The sequence below is a fragment of the Papio anubis genome, chromosome 1 (assembly GCF_008728515.1).
Source record: "Papio anubis isolate 15944 chromosome 1, Panubis1.0, whole genome shotgun sequence".
In the NCBI taxonomy this organism is placed as follows: domain Eukaryota; kingdom Metazoa; phylum Chordata; class Mammalia; order Primates; family Cercopithecidae; genus Papio; species Papio anubis.
This window is the reverse complement of record NC_044976.1, coordinates 90753566-90771240: the sequence shown is the minus strand read 5'-3', so window position 1 is coordinate 90771240 and position 17675 is coordinate 90753566. Positions and strand designations below refer to the sequence as shown.

General features: G+C 39.1%; 1 protein-coding gene across 3 annotated transcripts in view; it reads right to left on the bottom strand.

Moving 5' to 3' along the window:
* LOC101004026 (AP2-interacting clathrin-endocytosis protein) overlaps positions 1 to 17675 on the bottom strand; it is a 95477-nt gene that overhangs the window by 53305 nt on the left and 24497 nt on the right. For 2 of the 3 annotated variants that reach the window (XM_009212890.4, XM_021944086.2), the window contains exon 4: positions 15679 to 15796. The exons of the other annotated variant lie outside the window; for it this stretch is intronic. In XM_009212890.4, coding sequence (XP_009211154.3) covers positions 15679 to 15796 — 118 coding nt within the window. The remainder of the gene's footprint in view (positions 1 to 15678; positions 15797 to 17675) is intronic. 3 annotated transcript variants of the gene reach the window in all.

The window sequence follows — 17675 nt, the reverse complement described above, 5'->3', positions numbered from 1 at the left end:
GAAAAGACAGTCTTATCATCAAAAGGTACTGGAACAACTGGATGTTTGTAGGAAAAAAATTAAACTTGACACTTGCCTCACACCATATACAAAAACTTAAATCTAGAATACATAGAGAACTATAATAACACAACCCTACTAAAATATGGGCAAGAACAACAAAAAATATCAGGTAAAAATCACTTGCTAGAAATAGTTTTACTTCAAAGCTAAAGTTTACGGCTAGTTATTAAAAAATGACATCCCTGGCCAGGCGTGGTGGCTCACGCTTGTAATCCCAACATTTTGGGAGGCCAAGGCAGGTAGATCGCTCGAGGTCGGGAGTTCAAGACCAGCCTGGCCAACATGGCAAAACCCAGTGTCTACTACAAATACAAAAATTACCTGGACATGGTGGCACACACCTGTAACCCCAGCTACTCAGGAGGCTGAGGCACAAGAATCTCTTGAACCTGAGGGGCACAGGTTTGTAGTGAGCCGAGATAGTGCCACTGCACTCCAGCCTGGGCTACAGAGTGAGACTCTGTCTAAAAAGAAAAAAAAAAAGGCCAGGCATGGTGGCTCATGCCTGTAATCCCAGCACTTTGGGAGGCCAAGGCAGGCAGATCATGAGGTCAAGAGATCAAGACCATCCTGGCCAACATGGTGAAATCCCATCTCTACTAAAACTACAAAAATTAGCTGGGCATGGTGGCACAAGCCTGTAGTCCCAGCTACTCAGGAGGGTGAGGCAGGAAAATTGATTGAACCTGGGAGGCGGAGGCTGCAGTGAGCCGAGATTGCACCACTGCACTCCAGCCTGGCGACAGAGCAAGACTCCGTCTCAAAATAAATAAATAAATAAAAATAAATAATAATAGCAGCTAAATACTGGAAACAACCAATATTCCATCAACAGGAGAATAAATAAACATATTGTGGTATAGCTATACAATCCAATATTACGCAGCAATAAAAATAGAATGAATCACTGACACATATAATATGCAAGGATGAAGCTCAAAAACATTACACTGAACAAAAGAGGCCAGACACAACAGTATGTCTGAGTCCATTTACATGAAATTCTAGGAAAGGAAGAATATCCTACAGTATAGAGAACATAATAATAAGAAAACAAACAACCTGATTTAAAAGTAGGCAACCAAGAGTAGTACTGTGCGTGTGTAGTCCCAACTACTTGGGAGGCTGAGGCGGGAGGATCCCTTAAGCCCAGGAACTCAAGACCAGCCTGGGTAACATAGCAAGGCTCTGTCTCAAAAAAATAAAAAATAAAAAATAAAAAATAAAAAAAAATGGGTAAAAGATATAAACAGAAAACTAACCAAAGAGGTATACAGATGGCAAATAAGCACGTGAAAATCATTTGTTGCTTGTGGTTGGGGTAGGGATAGGTACTGAAGGTAAATGGGCACAAGGGAACTTTTTTTTACAAAATACAAAATTCACTGTATTTTGCTTATAGTGGAAGTAAAACAGGTTTATACATTAGTCAAAATTCATTGAACTGGACTTTAAGTTGTGTGCATTTGTTTGTGTATGCATTCTAACTCAATATACTTCACTATAAAAAAGAATGAAAACAAAATTTACTTAAGAAAGAAAATAACAGGCCAAGATAACTTCCCTGGTGAATTCTAATAAATATTTAAGGAAGATATAAAAAAATCAATATTACTCAAACTAAAGCATAAAAAAGAGGAAATACTTCACAGTTCATTTTATAAAGTCAACATAACTTTGAGGCCTAAACCTGACAAGGACATTACAAAAAAGGAAAATTACAGGCCAATCTGTCTCATGAACATAGATGCAAAATTTCTAAACAAAATATTAGTAAACTGAATTCAGCACGAAATAGAATAAAACATCACAACCAAACTGAAATTATTTCAGGAATGTAAGATTATTTTTTCATTCCAAAGTTAAGCAATATAATTTAGTACATTAAAAAAGAATGGAGAAAAATCATGTGATCAGCAAAATCGATGCAGGAGAGCATTTGACAGAATTCAACACCAATTTAGGATTTTAAAAATTTAGGCAATTTTGGCCAGGTGCAGTGGCTCATACCTGTAATCCCAGCACTCTAGGGGAGGCTGAGGCAAGCATATCACATGAGGCCAGGAGTTCGAGACCAGCCTGGCCAACGTGGCAAAACCCTGTCTCTACTAAAAATACAAACATTAGCCATGCCTGGTGGTGCATGTCTGTAATCCCAGCTACTTGGGAGGCTGAGGCGTAAGAATCACTTGAACCTGGGAGGTATAGATAGGAGTGAGCTGAGATCGTGCCATGCACTCCAGCCTAGACAACAGAGCGAGACTCTTGTCTCAAAAAAAAAAAAAAAAAAAAAAAATTTTTAGACAATTTCAATCAAAATCTCAGAAAGCTATTTTGTAAATACTGACAAAGTGATTCCAAAATTTAGTCATGTGCTACATAACAATGTTTGGGTCAAAAAGACCACACACATATGAAGATGGTCCCATAAGATTACAATGAAGCTGAAAAATTCCTGCCACCTAGGGATATCATAGCTGACAGAAGGTCAAGTGCAAAGCATTACTCACATGTTTGTGGAGGTGCTGGTATAAATAAACCTACTGCGCTGCCAGCTGTGTAAAAGTCTAGCATATACAATTATGTATAGTACATACTTGATAATAAACAACTATGTTACTGGCTTATTATTTTATTGTACTACATTTTATATTGTTACTTTAGAGTACTCCTACTTACATATAAAAAAAAAAAGTTAACTGTGAAATAACCTCAGGCAGGTCTTTCAGGAGGTATTCCAGAAGAAGGCATGTCAGGAGATAACAGCTCCATGTGCGTTACTGCCCTTGAAGACCTTCCAGTGGGACATGATGTGGAGGCAGAAGGGATTGATACTGATGATCCTGACTCTGTGTAGGCCTAGGCTAATGTGTTTGCTTCTGTCTCAATTTTTAACAAAAGTTTAAAAACTTAAAAATATTTTTTAAACAGAAAAAAGCTAATAGGCCAGGTGCAGTGGCTCACGCCTGTAATCCTAGCACTTTGGGAGGCTGAAGCGAGTGGATCACTTGAGATCAAGAGTTCGAGTTAGAGATGGTGAAACCCCATCTCCACTAAAATACAAAAAAATTAGCCAGGCGTCATGGTGCATGCCTGCAATCCCAGCTACTCGGGAGGCTGAGGCAGGCGAATTGCTTGAACCCAGGAGGTGGAGGTTGCAGCGAGCCAAGATAGTGCCATTGCACTCCAGCCTGGGCAATAGAGCGAGACTCCATCTCAAAAAGAAAAGAAAAGAGCTTATAGAATAAGGATACAAAGTAAAAAAGCCAGATGTGGTGGCTCACACCTGCAATCCTAGCACTTTGGGAGGTTGAGGCAGGAGGACTATTTGAGCCCAGGCATGTGAAATCAGCCTGGCCAACGCAGGAAGAACTTGTCTCTACAAAAAATACAAAAATTAGATGGGTGTGGTGGCATGCCCCTGTGGTCCCAGTTACTTAAGAGGCTGAGGTGGGAGGATCACTGGAGCTAGAGAGGTCAAGGCTGCAGTGACCCATGATCACGCCACTGTACTCCAGCCTGGATGACAGAGCAAGACCCTGTCTCAAAGAAAAAAAAGAAAAAAGAAAAAAAGAAAAAAATTTGCACAGCTATACATGTTTGTGATTAAGCTAAGTGTGATTACAAAAGAATAAAAAGTTTCAAAAAATTATAAAGTTTATAAAATGAAAAGTTACAATAAGTCAAGTTTAATTATTGAAGATAGTTTTTAAAAATAAATTTCATGTGTATCCTTAGTATTTATAAAGTCTACAGTAGTGTACAGTAATGAACTGAGCCTTCACATTCACCCACCACTCACTCAATGACTCGCCCAAAGCAACTTCCAGTCCTGCAAGTTCTATTCACGGTAAGTGCCCTATGTAGATAGGTGTATCGTTTGTCTTTTATACCAGATATATCTTTTAGTGCCAGAAAGTAAGAAAATGCTCAACACACACACACACAGACACACACACACTGAGGGAATAAAAGGGACATAAGAGCTACCTGAAAGAGTTCCCACAGCTAAAGTTGTAACAAATTGAGCAAAAAAAAAAAAAGACAAACCAAATTAAAAAATAAGTCAAATTATAAGCCAAAGTACAAAATAAGTATCTATGAGTCTACACTGATATATGTAAGTGATTGAATAAATTAATATGTGGAGGAGAAGAGATAAGTTTCTTGTGCAGAAGAATTCCAAGTAATTTATGTGGATAATACCCCCGCTTCAAGAGGTAGAACATTACTTCCTATCACTTAAATATGGGACACACACAGTGACTTCCTTCCAGAGAGCACAGTCTGGAAATGGGAGGTGACGAGAGGAGTAACTTACAGTGGAGAAACCAGATGAAAACAAGGTCATCATCAAGGTTAACATAAACAGTGATGTCATGTTGATCACATGTACCTTTAATATGATGTAATGAAAATGGCCCTTTATCTTTGTGGTCTTCCTGTCCCAAACCCATAATCCATGTAATTGTGAGAAAAACGTAAGATAAACTCCATTTAAGGGACATTTCTATAAAATACCTGACCAGTACTCCTCAAACTGGAATGTCATCAAAAAAAAAAAAAAAGAAAGAAAGTCCGAAAAACTGTTACAGCCAAGAGGAGCCTAAGGAGACATGACAGCTAAGTATAATGTGAGATCGGGGATTGATTCCTCAAATAGAAAAGGACACTAGGTAATAACCAAGGAAATCTGAATATACTACATACTTTAGTTAATAACAATGTATTGATATTGACTCAATTGTAACAAATGTACTATAAGATGTTAATAACGAGGAACTAGGTGTGGGGGTATATGAGAATATCATACTTTCTTTTTTTTTTTTTTTTTTTTGAGACGGAGTCTCGCTCTGTTGCCCAGGCTGGAGTGCAGTGGCCGGCAAGCTCCGCCTCCCGGGTTTACGCCATTCTCCTGCCTCAGCCTCCCGAGTAGCTGGGACTACAGGCACCCGCCACCTCGCCCGGCTAGTTTTTTGTATTTTTTAGTAGAGACAGGGTTTCACCGTGTTAGCCAGGATGGTCTCGATCTCCTGACCTCGTGATCCGCCCGTCTCGGCCTCCCAAAGTACTGGGATTACAGGCTTGAGCCACCGCGCCCGGCCTGAGAATACCATACTTTCTTAATTTGTCTGTAAATCTGGAACTGTTCTAAAAAATAAGGCCAACTAAGAAAAAATTAGGATTCTGCTTCTACCCATAAGTATAGGACTTCCCTACCTTCCATTTAATAATTAGAAAATTGAACAAAATATGACCATGAAAAAAGGTGGTACAGGACTCTGATCCCCAAGAGAAGAAAAACAAATGAAGTAAGCTCTACAATCACAATGCTTTCTTCCTAGAAGCAGTTTCTAGTCAAGGCACAGGAAGGACAAATGAGCAGAGCCTTGTGGCTGAGTTGAGGAGACAGATATAGGAGCCCCAAGAAGCTGAGTCAGCTGAAATTTGTGGGGTGCAGTAATATAGAAGAGGGAGTCATGAAGAACTCCAGAAATCAGAGTAGATACTCCCTCCCTTGAGCTTTTGTCTGAATATAATTTGAGCGTGCATAAGGTAAAACTACACAAAGCCAGGCAAAGAATAAAAGCCAGGGAGCTATATGGCTGATAGATATTCAAGTTCCTTCCGGCCAGAATTGAATACTTGGGGCACTAAGGAAAGATCCCAGAAGCCTCAGTAGAAAGGCTTTACAACATTTAGAGCAAAGGCTATTCTAGACGCACCCTAACAAAATTCAAAAAGAAGCTTTATAAACGTGAAGTTGATCCACAATAACTTAGATGCCTGCTAAAAAAAAAACTTCAATAATCTTTTTCAAGAAAAACAATAAAATTCAAACATTCAAAAACATAATATTTATAATGTCTGGCATTTGATCAAAAACGTACTAGGTAATGTGAAGAAGCAGTAAATTGTGAACATTAAAAGGGGGAAAAAAATCAGTCAATATTATCAGACCCAGAAATGACACAGAAGATGGAGTTAGCAGACAAAGCATTTTAGGGCTGAGTGTGGTGGCTCACACCTGTAATCCCAGCAATTTGGGAGGCTGGGGCAAAAGGATTCCCTGAGGCCAGGAGTTCAAGACCAGCCTGAGCAATAATGCGAGAACCCACATCTACAAAAAAATTTTTAAATTAGCTGAGTATGATGGCAAGTGCCTGTAGTCCCAACTACTCAGGAGGTTGAGGCCAGGGAATCACTTGAGCCCAGGAGTTCAACATTACAGAAGCTATGACCATATCACTGCACTCAGCCTGGGCAACAGAGAGGGATCCAAAAAAAAAAAAGTACAATGGTAGACTTATTGTACTCAAACACATTAATAACTACATTATTATAAATAGTCAAATACTATTAATGTCTACTCCAATTAAAAGGAGATTATGAGACTGGATAACAAAAGCAAGATACAACTATTTGCTATCTACAAGAAATTAATTTAAAATCCATTTTAAATATAAAGACAAAGTTTAGAAGTAAAAGGATATAAAAAGAATACCATATAAACACTAATCATAAGAAAGCTCGAGTGGTGATATTAACCAAAGTAAACTTCATAACAAGTGACATTACCTGGGGTAAAAAGCAGTATTTCAAAATAAAAAGGATTCAATTCATTATGAAGAAATAACAATCCCAGATGTGTACGTACCAAATAATAGAGCTTCAAAATACATGAAGCAAAAACTGACAGAACTAAGAAGAGAAACAAATTTATAATGATACTTAGAGACTTCTAATTAACAGGATAGATAGACAAAAGTTCAGCTAAGGAAACATAAAACTTGAGCAACACTATCAACCAATTTTCATTTATACAACACTCCACCACAGGACAACAGAACACATACTCTTTTTAACTACATGTGGAACATTCACTAACACAGACCATATTCTGGGCCATCGAACAAGTCTCAATAAATTTAAACAAAACTAAAATAATATAAAATATGTTCTATGACCACAATGGAATTAAACTAGAAATCAATAATGGAGAATTATCTGGAAAATTCCCAAAGAGTTGGAAATTAAACATACTTCTAGACAACCCATGGGTAAAGAAGAAATCAAAAGAAAAATTAGAAAATACATTTATTTGAGTGAAAATACAATATATCAAAATTTGCAGGCTGCAGCTAAACAGTGCTTAGAAGGAAATGTTTAGCTTTTAAATGCTTATTGTAGAAAAGGAAAAAGGTTTCATATTAATGATCTCGAATTCCACCTTAAGAAAGTATAAACAGCAGCATAAATTAAACCTAAAGTAAGCAAAAGGAAGAGAAAAAGTGACAGAACCTTGCCCTCTCCTTCTTCCGTTCTTGGGCAGCACCAGCCATGTCCCTGAGACATCATGGTAAAAATGAAGCCCAGAGTAAATGGAATTGGCTGTATTGGGTGCCTGGTAATCAGGGCTGCTTTTAACTCTAGCAAAGTAGATACTGTTACCATCAACGACTCCTTCATTGACTTCAACTACATGGTCTACATGTTCCAGTATGATTCCACCCATGGCAAGTTCCATGGCATCATCAAGGCTGAAAACAGGAAGCTTGTCATCAATGGAAACCCCATCACCATCTTCCAGGAGTGAGATCCCACCAAAATCAAACAGGATGATGCTGGTGCTGATTATGTTATGGAGTCCACTGGCATCTTCACTATCATGGAGACGGCTGGGGCTCACTTAGAGGGTGGAGCCAAAAGGGTTATCGTCTTTGTCCCTTCTGCCGATGCCCCCATGTTTGTGATGGGCATGAACCATGAGAAGTATAAAAACCTCAAGATCATCAGCAACGTCTCCTGTACCACCAACTGCTTAGCTCCCTGGTCAAGGTCATCCATAACAACTCTGGCATCATGGGAGGAATCAGGATCACAGTCCATGCCATCACTGACATCCAGAAGACTGTGGATGGCCCCTCTGGGAAACTGTGGTGTGATGGCTATGGGGCTCTCCAGAACATCATCCCTGCACCAGTAGAGATCTACTGGTGCTGCCAAGGCTGTGGGCAAGGCCATCCTCAAGTCGAACAGGAAGCTCACTGGCGTGGCCTTCCATGTCCCCACCACCACCATGTTAGTTATGAACCTGGCCTGCTTTCTTGAGAAACCAGCTAAATATGATGACGTCAAGGTGGTAAAGCAACATCAGAGGGGGCCCTCAAGGGCATCTGGGGCTACAATGAGCACCAGATTGTCTCCTCCAACTTTAACAGTGACACCCACTCTTCCACCTTCAGTGCTGGGGCTGGCATTATCCTCAATGACCACTTTATCAAGCTCATTTCCAGGCATGACAATGAATTTGGCTACAGCAACAGGGTGGTGCACCTCATGGTCCACATGGCCTCCAACGAGTAAGAGCCTCCGGACCACCAGCCCCAGTAAGAGCATGAGACGAAGAGAGAAGCGTTCAGTTGCTGGGGAGTCCCTACCACACTCAGTCCCCCACCACACTGAGAATCTCCCCTTCTCACAGTTTGTACACCAGACCCCCTGAAGAAGGAGGGATCTCAGGGATCCTGACAATCAAATGAATACTTAATGCACTAAGTCGGCTATATAGTTTTTATTTTTCAATAAAAGAGGACAAAGATAGTGACCTCAGAGTATGGTTGAGCCTATTTGAACAGATAAAAAAAAAAATTCTGGCCGGGCGCGGTGGCTCAAGCCTGTAATCCCAGCACTTTGGGAGGCCGAGATGGGCAGATCACGAGGTCAGGAGATCGAGACCATCCTGGCTAACACGGTGAAACCCCGTCTCTACTAAAAAATACAAAAAACTAGACGGGCGAGGTGGCGGGCGCCTGTAGTCCCAGCTACTCGGGACGCTGAGGCAGGAGAATGGCGTAAACCTGGGAGGCGGAGCTTGCAGTGAGCTGAGATTCGGCCACTGCACTCCAGCCCGGGTGACAGAGCAAGACTCCCCTCTAAAAAAAAAAAAAAAAAAATTATATGTGCTGCCGATAAAAAATTTTTAGTCTGTAATTCTTTCCTTAAAAATGGAAAGCCAGATTTTAAAAACTTTTTTAAATTATAAAAACAATATGTTTGTAATAAACTTCAATATAGAATTGGATAAAGTGAAAATTTTAAGTTCTCACCCTGCTTCCTTGTTTACTTCAATTCCATGATCTAGAAAAAACCACTTTTAGCAGTTTATTGGATATCTGTCAGGCCTTTTTTCCATGGCAATCTTTTCTATCACACTGTTGAATATTGATATATAACCCATTTAATCCTCAGTACTTCATTCATTTCTTTATGAATCCCAATCTCAGCACCATAATACCTAGCAAACAATAAATGTTTTTTTAACAATTATTTCTTACTTCATCTGACTATGCCTAGTGGTAAAGAAATATAAATATATATATAGCATGTCATGATTTATATGTGTGGTAGTCATGAGAATATACCCCTCTAATCTTTTTTTTTTTTTTGAGACAGAGTCTCACTCTGTCATCCAGGCTGGAGTGCAGTGGCACAATCTCAAGTCACTGCAACCTCTGTCTCCTGGATTCAAGCGATTCTCCTGCCTTAGCCTCCCGAGCAACAGGGACTACAGGCATGTCACCATGCCCGGTTAATTTTTTGTATTTTTAGTAGAGACGGGGTTTCACCAAGTTAGCCAGGATGGTCTCGATCTCGGACCTCGTGATCCACCCACCTCGTGATCCGCCTCCCAAAGTGCTGCGATTACAGGTGTGAGTCACCGTGCGCCGGGCCTACCCCTCTAATCTTTGACTGCGTAATGACCGACAGCTTCAGCTGCAGCACTCTGAAATTTATTCCACCTGGGTCACAAGGCCATCTTCTCAGAAGCTATTTCCCGACAATGACTGAGCCCAGCAAGGATAAGGCAGGGCTAGCCCTAGAAAACAGGTGCTTCTCTGATGGGTGCCTTTGGCATGGGAACTTTAATGGCCTTGCCCAACTTTTCTTAGGACTCCACTGCAGTCTAAGATGCTTCTATCTAACTTCCTTCTCTTTCTCCTTCACTTAGAGTCAAATCAGCATTGCAGTCTAGCAGCTCTGTTTTCTCTGGCTTTCTATGTTCTCTCACATGCATTTAGCCTAATACATTTATTGAAAGTCTAATCCCATCTTTGTGTCTACTCCTCAGAAGACTTGAACACAGCATGTCAGCCATTTCCATTTTAGTAAAATTAGGAGCATCTGAGGCTTAAACAATTACCCTGACCTTAAAACAGAAACTTAGAAAACATTCCTACTTAATTAGGACAGATGCCTCAGGTTAAAAAATAATGCTGTAGATGGTATGGTGTATTAAAAATCTTTGCCAAATTGTTTATTTTCCATCATGCCAAAAACTATTTTCTCCTTTTGATTAAGTTTAATTTCAACTATTAACGCTGCTTCTGGCTCTATCAAGATGCCCTAATTTCCACCTTGCTGCTGCTTTAGTACACTGCTATTCAATACTTCCCAATGTTAGCTGAACTACATTCACTACTCCAGGCAGAATAATGGCCTGGATTATGCAGAGAAGCTCTAGAGAAGGAAATTTTAGTAGGACTGATTTTTAAAGTATTCTTACTCCAAGAATGTATTTATTTATTTATTTATTTATTTGCTTTAATTCCACATAACTGAGTAAGAGTTAAATCCAGAGTCACGAATCTAAATTTTTGGAGTAATCACTATTGTCCATGTCACTTCTTAGCAAATACTTCAGAGAATATAACTTTGTGAAAGCAAAGTTAACCATCTCTTGAGAATTTTGTGACATCCATTGACTACAGCTTTCATAGGACTGGACTTTTCTGAAGTTAAGTGCCGTGGATACCCTATTATCCAACACAATTTGGAGTAATAGTCGTTTAGTTAATTGAAAAAATGAGGAATTAAAAAAGCTATTTCTGTATACTATAATTTTATTCTATCTAACTTAAGAAGAAATATGCATTTAATTCACACATCTTTTATCATAAGACCCATCTTTTTTTTTTTTTTTTAACATGGGTTCACTGATATAAGCGTCATTCTCACAAACAACACACATATACACTATGATATCTAGTTTGATTTTAATTTTTTTGAGACAGGGTCTTGTTCTGTTCCCAAAGCTGGAATGCAATGGCACTCACTGGCTCACTGCAACCTCAAACCCCTAGGCTCAAATGATCTTCCCACCTCAGTCACCCAATTAGCAGAGACTACATGGTGCACACCACCATGCCCAGCTAAATTTTTTTGTAGAGATGGGGTTTTGCTTTGTTGCTTAGGCTGGTCTCAAACTCCCTGGTTCAAGTGCTCCTCTCATCTCAGCCTCCTAGAGTGCTGGGATAACAGGTGTGAGCCACTGCACCTGGCCACAACAGCAATTTTTAAAGTGCCTTTCCCTTATTTAATCCTTATTTAATCCTCCCAAAGCACTCACCCGAGTTTTCACTGGAACAATAACTTTTCTCTTTCATATTTTATGTATCACTGACTTATATTCATTGTCATCAAAAAAATAAATTCAAATGGCATAAGCAGGTTTGGGAACAAACCCAAGTGACTCTTGAAAGGCATTTTAGACTTGCAGGTCCCTGTGGCATTACGTGTCTCTGCTTTTTTGTTGCCTCATACAAAAACAGGCCACTTAACCACATTTAGGCCACAGCTTGCCCCCTGATATAAGGCAAGCTAGAACAGGCAACATATGTGCCAGTCTTACAGATATCTATTACATACTTATAGCAACTAACATTTACTTTTGAAAGCTTACAATGTGCCAAGTACTATGCTAAGTGCTTCATGTGCATTATATGATTCAATCTTCACAGCTATCCCATGCTATAATTTCTACTACTATTTCTTTTACAGATAAAGATATTGAAACTTGGAGAGATTAAGTAACTTCCCAACAATTAATAAGTGGTGGAATTTTCAAAATAAGTGGTGGAATCATAATCTAAATACAAAAAGACCAACTTCTTAATTACTAAATCATACCACTTCTGAAAAAACTTTTAGCTTTTTCAAGGACATACAGAACAATGATCTTAGGACACAGTGCCAATTTACTAAATATTCAGAGAGATATTAAAGGAAGATTTGACATCTTAACCAAATGAATGAATGTCTAATGGCATATTATCAGGCACTGATAAGAAAGGTATTCTGGAAGATATACCAGATTTTGAGTGTCACAAAGCTAAAGTTACAAATGACGGGGCCAGGCACAGTGGCTCACACATATAATACTAGCACTTTGGGAGGCTGAGGCGGGTGGATCACTTGAGGTCAGGAGTTTGAGAACAGCCTGGCCAACATGGTGAAATCCTGTCTCTACTAAAAAATACAAAAATTAGCCAAGGTTGGTGGCGTGTGCCTGTAATCCCAGCTACTTGGGAGGGTGAGACATGAGAATCGCTTGAACCCAGGGGGCAGAGGTTGCAGTGAGCCGAGATTACGCCACTGCACTCCAGCCTGGGCAAAAGAGCAAAACTTTGTCTTAGGGGAAAAAAAAAGAATGACTGCTCTTTTTCAATGAGGCAGCATAAGAGAATTTTAATTACGGAACACAGAAGTGCAACAAATTATCTTAAAAATGTAACATTAAACTTCTTTCATAAAACATTAAAATAATAAATTACACTACAAAATGGGAAGTCAGCAGCCAGGTGTGGTGGCTCACGCCTGTAATGCCAGCACTTTGGGGGCCGAGGCAGGCAGATCACAAGGTCAGGAAATCAAGACCATCCTGGCAAACACAGTGAAACCCCGTCTCTACCAAAAAATACAAAAAATTAGCCGGGCGTGGTGGCGGGCGCCTGTAGTCCCCGGTACTTGGGAGGCTGAGGCAGGAGAATGGTGTAAACCCAGGAGGTGGAGCTTGCAGTGACCAGAGATCACGCCACTGCACTCCAGCCTGGGCAACAGAGCGAGACTCTATCTTAAAAAAAAAAAAAAAAAGGGAAGTCAGCAATGCAGTGACTCAGGCAGATACTTAGAAGTAGACTGAAGGTGACAGGAATAAATACAAGCAGAAAGAAATGTACAATATCCAGATGGTATTCATATGGTAATTGAGAGCATCTGGGGCAGGAAGATAATGTTACAGAGGTCCACAACAAGGGGTAATGTGCAGTAGTATCCCAGGATACAATATTCAGAAAAGTAGTAACATAACTAACTAATGGAATCCATGAAGGCTAATCAGGTAGTAAGCCCATTGAGTGCTCAGTAACAACTGTAATTTAATTCTCACAATCACATTATGAGATGGAGACTGTTATAACCCCCATCTCTGATAAGGATGCTGAAACGCAGAATGAATGGTTAAATGACTTACCCAAATTCACACAGCTAATAATGGTGGACATGAAATTAAAACCCATGCAGATTGTCCCTACAGTCCACACACTCTTAACCACTCTATTACAAATGATTTCTTTGGCTTAGTTGTGCCACCACAAGCAAGTGACTGGCATCAGACTGTCTTTCAGCATACAAAGTGTTTCAGGGATTGGGCTGAGGATCATGGTAAAGAATGGACAGAGCAGCTGGAGAGACTACCTTGGAAGAACTGTTACCGAGGAAGTAACTTGACCATGAGAGAAAGATTAGCTTAATAGAAGACCATAACAATTTGGGCACATTAAACTAGCAAACTAAGGTTTTAAAAATGTTGATACCTAAACTGAATAAAATTCCAGTCATAAATCCTGGTCCTTTGTAAGTACTTGTATTGATCTTTTAATATATAAGTATGTATAATTAAAAAATTAAAGCAGCCATATTACAAAAGGATTTTTAGCTACACCACTAGAAGAATGCTGACAATGATCATCTAGAACAAGTAACTGAGAAAGTTCCAATGTTGGGCTTTAGATGAATATGTATTCTCTGAACTACTGACACAATATTCCTTAAACTGCATAATAAAATTAGTATGTACTATAAACAGAAAGATGTTTGAGTCTGGACTAGGAAGGTAACCTTATAATTTAGAATTTGCTATTCTAACTTGCATAAGGGCAAGAAAAAAGTAGGAAAACTTATTGTCTTTCTAGTTAATATGAATTTTTTTTTTTTATTGCTAGGTGAACAAAATAAACCAGAAATTGAGCAAGAGCTGTCCTGGAATACAAACCTAATATTCTAGGTCCAGCTCCTAAAACACAGTCCTGTTAGTTCATTGTCAGGCAGTACACAGGGAGAGGCCAAATATAGGCACTGTTTGAGGACATATTGCAAATGGTCACAGGGTCCTGCCTTCCCTGTATGACGGCAATAGCTTTAGGGCTCTGTAACTTTGGTAGGATGCCCACACGGTCTCATGAAAAACCTGGACACAAAATAAAATTAATTTTTAAAATAAAATTGTGTTGGTCAGAAAAAAAAATGAAAACAAGATGGAGAGACACACAACCACACCCACACCATGATTTAGGAAATATACCCATGAGATGGAAAATATAATGATCAATCTAGATTATATTCTGAATTTTGCAATATTTAATGCAGATTTCACAAGAATTAGGAAAATGCGTATATGTATATTTACAAAGTACATATTCCCATAGAGAAAAGTTAAATTTTGAATAGTAAATAGTCTAGTTCAGACTAGCAATCCTTGGGTTGTATTGCTGTCAACTGGCAAAACCAGTGTGATTTCTAAGAGTACAAATATTACCACTATTTGGCTTGCTGGATTACAGTAACCTAAACCCACTGCTAATTTCATTAAGGGCTGTGCACCCCTGAACCTAGAAGATTACCACTTGCCACTGCAAATACTCTGGTTCTTCCTCTTCAGAAGCACCAGAATAACTTCTTATCAACATTCTATTTGAAACACAAAGAGGAGGAGGAAGAACTGTCTGGGTTCCTAAGTTTTCTGGTTCAGATTCTAGTCTATAGTGAGACCCAGCTGTACTTCTTTCCCTTGAGTTCCAAAAGATAATATGTATTTCTTATTAAATTTTTTTCTGCTTTTAAGCAGATTTTAGTTACTTGCAATCAAAGAGCCTGACTAAAACAGGCAACCGGCTTTAATTTGAAATCTAAAAGCCTGGAATGTTTAAGCAACCCAATTCTGAAGCAGAACAATGGTTTTTAAAAAGTACATTGAAATATTAAACCTCCTAATCAATGCTATTCATGAGCATCATCTATTTTGAAACACGGAATCTGAGCCAAAATGCATTCAGAGAAAATACATGTCATTCATGTAGAAATAATACTTCTCAATACTATAATGCCTATAAAATTAAAAACTGCATTTAACTACATTTTCTGTGACAGTGGCTTTCAAATCTATTTTAGGCAGCAGAACATTTTCTTCTAATAAAATCTTAGGTTCATGCCCAAACACAGATGAGATCTGCTCTGGCAGAAACATATACATGCACATGTCTGGGTGGGCCCACGTGTGCATGTGTGAAAACCTGCAGAAAACCTTGCCTGATGGTCAACCTCTTCCCCTGTTCGACTCCCCCCTGAGGAATCACAGTGGAACCCCTTTGGCCTTCATGGAACCCCTGTGGCCTGTGTGAAAATCAAAGCTTGAAAACCACCGTGCTGGAAAGAGACAGCTGCCCTTCCACACTCTACAGTCACAACCAAGACAGCAAATTAGTCGTGTCTATTTACCTGTGAGCTTTAAAACGTTTTCCATCAACAAAAATATCAATATCTGGGCAACAAGGTTTCACATAAAGCTTCAATAAATCTTCTCCTAATTCAGATGCAGGCTCCAAGTCATAATTATCTTTAAAAAAGAAAAACAAGACTAAAAAATAGTTTAATATTACAAACATCCAAAAATTGTTTTCTATTATTACCAAGAGGTTTCCCACATAATTATCTCAATTAGTTGGAATATGTAAGTAGTAAATTAAAAATAAAACAAAAAGGTTAAATCATCTAGACTTTCTCCTTTGAAATATATTTCTACTTACATGTAAATATAGATAGAGTCATGCATTGCTTAATAACAGTCATGCATCCCTTAATGACAGTTCTGAGAAATACGTTGTTAGCTGATTTCATTCCTGTGTGAACATCACAGAGTGTATTTACACAAACCTAGACGATATAGCCTATTACACACATAGGCCATATGGTATAGCCCACTGCTCCTAGGCTATAAACCTGCACCGCATGTTACTGCAATGAATAGTGTTGGCAACTGTAACACAATGGTAAGTAGTTGTGTATATAAGCATAGAAAAGGTACAGTAAAAATCCGGTATCATAATCTTATAAAACCTTTGTCATATATGTGGTCCATTGTTGACCAAAATGTCATTATGGAGCACATGACTGTATACTTTTAAATATACATATTTAAATATAGGTAGTATTATCACAGAATTATACACCAAAAATGAAGCCTCTTCATGAACATCTTTTTCTAATTTTTAATTAGAATTAATTACTTCTTAATTAGAATTTAGAAAAATTTCTAATCTCTATGTTTCTTCTTGTGGGTCTCTAGGTTACTATGACCTGTGTTATCAGGCTAACAACAATATTGGATTATCTTTTAAAAATTTTATTTTATTTTTTAGAGACAGAGTCTTGCTCTGTCACTCAGGCTGGAGTGCAGTGGCATGAACATAGCTTACTATAGCTTCAAAATCCTGGGCTCAAGCAATTCAATCCTCCCACCCTAGCCTCACAAGTAGCTGGGACTACAGGTATACGCCACCATACTCAGCTAATTTTATGTTTTATAGATACAGAGTCTCCTTATGTTGCCCAGGCTGGTCACAAACTTGGATACCTTTTGAAATCAGATCATTCTACAGTAAACTACGGTCCTTAATCACCATCATTCCCTGAACAGACTATGACCAATTTGACTCAAATATTATTGAACTCTCTATCTTGCCTAAATTTTTATTTGATTAATTTTGATCAGTTTGGTTTGTAGGAGCCCCTATAAAGGAGCACACTTTTTTTTTTTTTTTTTTTTTGAGACGGAGTCTCGCTCTGTCACCCAGGCTGGAGTACAGTGGCGCGATCTTAGCTCACTGAAAGCTTTGCCTCCTGGGTTCACGCCATTCTCCTGCCTCAGCCTCCCAAGTAGCTGGGACTACAGGCGCGTGCCACCACGCCAGGCTAATTTTTTTTTGTATTTTTAATAGAGATGGGGTTTCACCGTGTTAGCCAGGATGGTCTCAATCTCCTGACCTCGTGATCCACCCGCCTCAGCCTCCCAAAGTGCTGGGATTAAAGGCGTGAGCCACCGCGCCTGGCAGTACACTTTTGTCTTTTGGTATTAGCCTCCTGATAGTCATAATAGTAGCATCCCTGGCATACCATATCCTCTCAGGAGTCTTAAATATTTGTATGCTGCCATCCATCGTGCATTAAATGGTCTTAACTTTGACTAAAACAGCAAGAATGTAAAGAATCATTTAACTGACCTGACATGGAGACCAGTAGGGTTCTACTCTGAGACCAAACGAGTCCATTATGATGGTATCAAGAGACTGGCATCAATGCCCAAGGTTTTGGTTGATCTCACAATCAAGAGACTAATCCAAAGGCAGAAATTGTTAACTTAAATTTGAACGAAGGCTGCCTCCATACTTTGAGTTCCTACTTAAGGAACTGCAACCTTAGTATGTAAACAAACTAAA